General features: G+C 38.9%; 1 protein-coding gene across 1 annotated transcript; it reads right to left on the bottom strand.

The window, feature by feature from the left end:
- Window positions 1-3,061: 3,061 nt before the first annotated feature.
- Window positions 3,062-4,107, bottom strand: LOC148740433 (uncharacterized). Its single transcript, XM_088750651.1, has one exon. The coding sequence runs from the start codon at window positions 3,792-3,794 to the stop codon at window positions 3,462-3,464; it is 333 nt and encodes a 110-aa protein (XP_088606777.1). The 5' UTR covers window positions 3,795-4,107; the 3' UTR covers window positions 3,062-3,461.
- Window positions 4,108-5,574: the final 1,467 nt, after the last annotated feature.

Genomic DNA, 5,574 nt, shown 5'->3' with positions numbered 1-5,574 from the left:
TCTAAGGCAGAATACCTTTGAAAAACTCTCACGCATCCGTCTTGAGGGCAGGCAAATGCTGCTGTTTCATCACCAGCAGCAATCACTTTATGCGTCTTAGAGACTTCAGGTTTCTCTGTAGTCTCCGACTCCGTTTGCGTGGGTTGTTTTTTGCTGAGTGATTTAAACCACCTGCGGAAAATGTTGATCCCATCCAGCGATAACTACACTCTGAAAATGGAAGGATGCTATGGTCCTCAAAAGATTCCATAAAGAAGATGTTGTTAAATTGTGGTAATTTTTCATGCGATTTTGCAAAGAAAATTCGGTACAACATAGACCATGCCTGTAAAAAAATATTGCTATGTTAATTGTAAATTCACTAAATGAGACTGGCTAACGGATCTGACCCACGGGGGAAAAAAAAAAAGAAGCGGTAAGCGGGAAGGAAGCGATCAATTAAGAAACACATGATCGACAAGAGAAAGAAAAATCGATGGATGCACGGTCAGACGGTCGGGTGGACTCACCGACGGACACGGTTGTGGTCGAGTATGGACGGGGGACTTGTGCGCGGACAGGGGGCAAAGGAGATTGCAACATATCAACAATATGCTACTTGTCAACACTGTATGTAGCTCACTAGCACTTACCGGAAGATTGCTTCTCTAATCTGATATCTTTCCCACTCCCGATTTCATAGGCACGCCAAGCTGTAATGCTTTCGGGGTTGACCTTAAAATTGTTGAGCTTGCTGATCGATACCGGGAATCTTCCTTGCCTCTTCAATGACGAAATCCTCCATGCTGTCAATTGCAACTACTCTCACTCCTTCGATGGCTTCGTGGGAAAGAAGAGCTTCTTGGAATTGACTTCCTTACACACGTCGTTGCCTTTGTTTATGTAGACCCTTACGTGGCCTTTACATTTTGCCGCAAGTCTGTCTGCGGCACCTTTACCTCCCTGGGGGTCAGAAAAGTCAATTCCTATAACCTGGACACCAGTAGCTAGATTCTGCAATGGCTGGACACGCTAGGATCGTACATGATAAATGATAGCAACCGGCGTTTTCCTGCCTGAAATATGCCTTCGTTACTTTCCCGTGTTGCAGCTTTAGGGTGTTCAGAACATCCTGCATGATAGCCACCACTTCAGGACTTCTTTGACTGCACGCGCGACTGGATTACATGAATGAATCCTTGCCATTCAAGAAGGCCATTTACGCGACGATAGATTTACACACAAATAATTCTCGGAGAGTTCTTTAAAAAATGTGATGATAGTTTCCTCGACGGACTTTTATATTGTGCTTTCATCCAAGATTATTAAAGCAGAAATAAAAGAACTTGAGGCCATTCTTTGTTCACCCGAACATGTTAAGCGTCACGGCTTAGGTCACGCACAGGTCAATAAACTTGATAAATTGCATACGTTGTCTATACCATGAATGCTGTGAATGATCCAAATAGCTTTCTCTTTCTTCATTTAAGCACGAAGATTTTTTAGTATATTTGGTGAGAAGCAACTCACCACATCATTAATTTAGTGTAAGTAGCGGCGTTTTAGCCAACACTGTGATTGTTTTCGAAATGTTCTGAAGTTTGTAAATCCCCCACAGCCGTGTTAACATGTTTGAAGAGACACGCTGGCACTTAAAAGGTAGTTAAGAAAGACTAAAAGATTAAAAACTACTTTGCTTTACATTCCCAGCTTCACAGAAGAAACATGACGATGCTGACGTCACTTAATTTTTTCCGTGTATTTTCGACAAACTGACTCTATAATTAGCTTGAAATGAACATCGAATTCTGCACGCTTACATGGCACTTGGGTGGCATCACGTTTTATGTAACTACCAAGACGAGATTTAATTTCCAACGGTCAAACTCTCCAGGTGTATAGTTTGATAAATGAGCTCTCGTCTGATATGGTTTTAATGTCGAAATTTTTAGGTACCAGGTGTCGTTTAAACCGGTTAAACTTAGCCTTCATTTTGTCTCCTGAAAAGGCGTGCAAAATACACCTTTATAAAAACGGCGATAAAACCCATACCGAAGAAAATTACAAGAAAATTTTTACATGCATTTACTGTGCAGTGATATTATAGTTACTGTGCAAAGTTCGATGGTAAATGGACTTGGTTTGCGCTGCCAACATTTTTCTAAAGTTGCGTGACGATTTGACCGTTTAGGCAAGGCGAAAACGGCTTTTTTAAGGAATTTTCAAACTTTTTTAAATATCAGCTGGAAAGAAAATCGCTGGAACTTAAAAATATTTTTTTCGAAACTAGTTCACAGAAAGGGATGTTTTGGCAGAATAAAAAAAATTCGATTTTTCGTCACTGATTTTCAATTCTCGAAATATTCTGGCGGCCTCTCTTAAAATTGACCCACCTTTCCGATCTTTTCGACCATTTTGAGCTCGCTCTGACCTTTCAGGCGACCAGGATTGGGAACGCGACCTGGAATTAGTAATGCAACTTTGATCATGATAGCGTATGAACTGTAGTGAACAACAAACATGAACCGAATGTAGATTACGATATCAAACTTAACCTATTTAACCTACCGTCTGTCGCGATCTATCTCCTTTTTTTTCCCATTTGTAGATTATAACTGTTCGATTGCTCTTCGACACTCCAAAAACACACCGACACGTCACTCGAGGCAGGCAGTCACAAAGAGACGAACCAGACAGTGATGACATAATCGGGGGTGGAAGCGGAATAATTGGATCTCACTTATTCATTCTTCCTTTAATTTTTTTCGAGGTTATTCATTATTCATTTTTAAATTTTTCTCGTTATTCATTATTCCTTATTTGAGTTTTTTGGGCAGTTTCTAATTCGCTTTATTGTGAAATAGATGATTTCACTTCAAGTAAAATATGATTTAAAACCATCAGCGTCATGTTCAATCTAATTACTGTATTTATTTACTTAACTCCAGCCTGAGGTTTATTCAGATATCAACCTTATAGGCGTGGCATTTATTTTTACATATTGTACACTGAACAAAAATGTACACTAAACATCTACACTATAGGGACTTTAAGCAGTGACGACGGAAAGCTCTTACGATGGCGTTCGACACATACTTTTTTCCATAGTCCTATTTACTTTGCGCAAATTATTGGTAGATATCTAAGCATCATAATGTTTGATATTCTTATTTTCGATCATCGGATTGAGTCTTTCGTCTCTATAACGCAACCTAAAAAACACTGGAATTTTAATTGATAACGTATTTAAGATCAAAACAACATAGTTATTCAACAATATAATAGCGCGAATTCTTGGTAGATTTGATGGTAAATACCCGAGAACCACATTTTACTGAGTCTTTCCGATGTGGAAATATTGTCACTCAACTTTCTCAAAATTGCATTAAGCTTTTAAAAATAACACAACGAAAGAAATAACTTTGAGATCCTAGAATACTTATACCAATGAATACGTATGTTGCGTTAAGCAAAGTATTAACTTAATTTAGGCTTATACGTGTTGCAGTGCGTCCAGATCTCGCATTACAAGCTACACTTCTGGGATGGTCATCCCTGGATGCGGAAGCAACTTTGTTTTCTCTAGTTTCCTCGTCGGACTCGATGTCACTGTTGTTTCCACCTTTAAGAATCCTTTCAATTCTATCAACTTCTTCTTGCGAGAGTTGATAGCATTTTGAATCATTTTCGTTAGAGGTGATAGCGACACAAACACGGTCCACAATGGAATAGGGCGAATTTTTGTGGTCTTCGTACACTTCTTTGAACAGGAACATGTCCTCAGTTTCGCTATTGTCCAGCCACATAATATCCATTACATTTTCGGTAAACTGCAGTTCATTTGCAGCTCTGTCCTCGACTAAGAGATCCTTTAGAAGGTGAGCCAAGAAAAAACCCCATTTCTCCGTTCGTCCACCGTGTTTCACAGCGGCAACTTCTGCTTTGAACAAAATTTCACAATGAAGGACGGACTGCTGACAAAGTACTTGTTGAGTGTCACCCTGTAGCAGAGTACTTGATGCAACATTTGAACCTGGCTCACGCTGTTGCAACGAGAACGATATTACATACGGCAATTGACCAGTATCTTCTTTGCGTTTGTGTCTGACAGTATGTTGTCGAACACTCTTTCCGAAAGATCATTCATTAATAAATCAATTAACCCCCTTTGAAATGGGAGATTTAAAACAATCTTTTCTTCAAAAGAAGCGCAGTTCCAATGGATTTGTCCGATACACGGAGGAAAAAGCATATAGAAAACATTATCCGCGACAAGAAATTAAGGTTCTTTAGCACGTTAAAGCTAGTTGAGCGGTAAGCGGTGCATTTGCTAGAAACAGTCAAAGTACCACCAAAGGATCGCAAAGGCTCATTTTTTTACGACATGTACAGTTAAGGGATGAACCTTTGAAAAGCGTATTTCCCGATGAATTTGCCGTATGCCAGGGCCGAATTCTTTGCTTGCCGATCGATTGCCGATTAATTCACAGAATATATGTCAATGTAGAAAATAGTTAAAGGACGACAATATTCATATTCATGGTATTGAACTGGAACTAGCCTGCAGTCGAGGCTCATGCGGGAAAATCTTTTCACATGCAAACATTTTTAATGAGACTCCCCCGCATGAGCCTCGACTGTAAGCTAGTTCCACGCCTAATCGGTGCTTATTTTCAAAAGTTATTGTATGAACCGATCCTGAATTGTTTTGTCCAGTTTGAGTCCAGTGTATTGCGCAATGTTGAAAGGGAAAGGCGTTGAAGGGGCGGACGGATGTTATTTTCTTAAAACAATATTTAGGCATTGTTTTCTTGAAAATGTACTTTTCGCTAGGTTCTCCTTTACTTTAAAATACTGGAGAAGGTATAGAGAGCTTGGTGAACAAAAATTAATCGAAATTAAACAGACCACAACATTTATACTGACCTTGGTTCATTATAGGAAACCCGGCGCGATTCGGTAATCTCAAAATGATGCCTTTCCGATAAACGTGATCTGGACTTTGACTGAAACCTAGAGCGCTTAAATCTAGGAATAAAACACCAATTTTCAGTTGAGACACTGATTTACATACGTAAGCATGTAAATCAGTGTCTAAAGTGACAAGTACAAATCCTTCGAAGTTGATTCGAAGTGTACAAGGATTTTGGAATTGCTGCTAACAAATCGATAACAAAAGACATCAAAATGGTTTTTTTTTTTTTAACGAGATGAGTCCATCGCTATGATGGATAAGACAGAATGGCCAGTTCCGATAAAGATAATAACAATAACAACAAAAATTTATCGACCTCAGGATCAACCAAGACACTCACAAGAAATTAATGAAAGAAATAAATGTGGTACCCATATTAAGTTATGTTCCACATAAGAACGGTAGCAAACTTCATTGTTCCGTGGCATTGGCTCTTTCCCACATAGAATATCTTTGCTTTCAAGAATAGGGAAGGAGCTCGTTACAAAAATAAAACCATTTGCATCAAAGAGATTTTAGGTAATGTTCGTGCTTAACCAATCAGAATAGCAGAAGACAATAGATATTAATTTTGCTTCTTTGATGAAGTTCCCCAAATACAATATCTTTTAAAAATTGTA

The sequence above is a fragment of the Stylophora pistillata genome, chromosome 2 (assembly GCF_964205215.1).
Source record: "Stylophora pistillata chromosome 2, jaStyPist1.2, whole genome shotgun sequence".
In the NCBI taxonomy this organism is placed as follows: domain Eukaryota; kingdom Metazoa; phylum Cnidaria; class Anthozoa; order Scleractinia; family Pocilloporidae; genus Stylophora; species Stylophora pistillata.
Note: the sequence above shows the minus strand (reverse complement) of the source record. Positions and strands in the feature narration are given on the sequence as shown.

Coding starts and splice junctions, on each gene's coding strand:
- LOC148740433 (XM_088750651.1), bottom strand. CDS start 3,794: ATGGATATTATGTGGCTGGACAATAGCGAAACTGAGGACATGTTCCTG.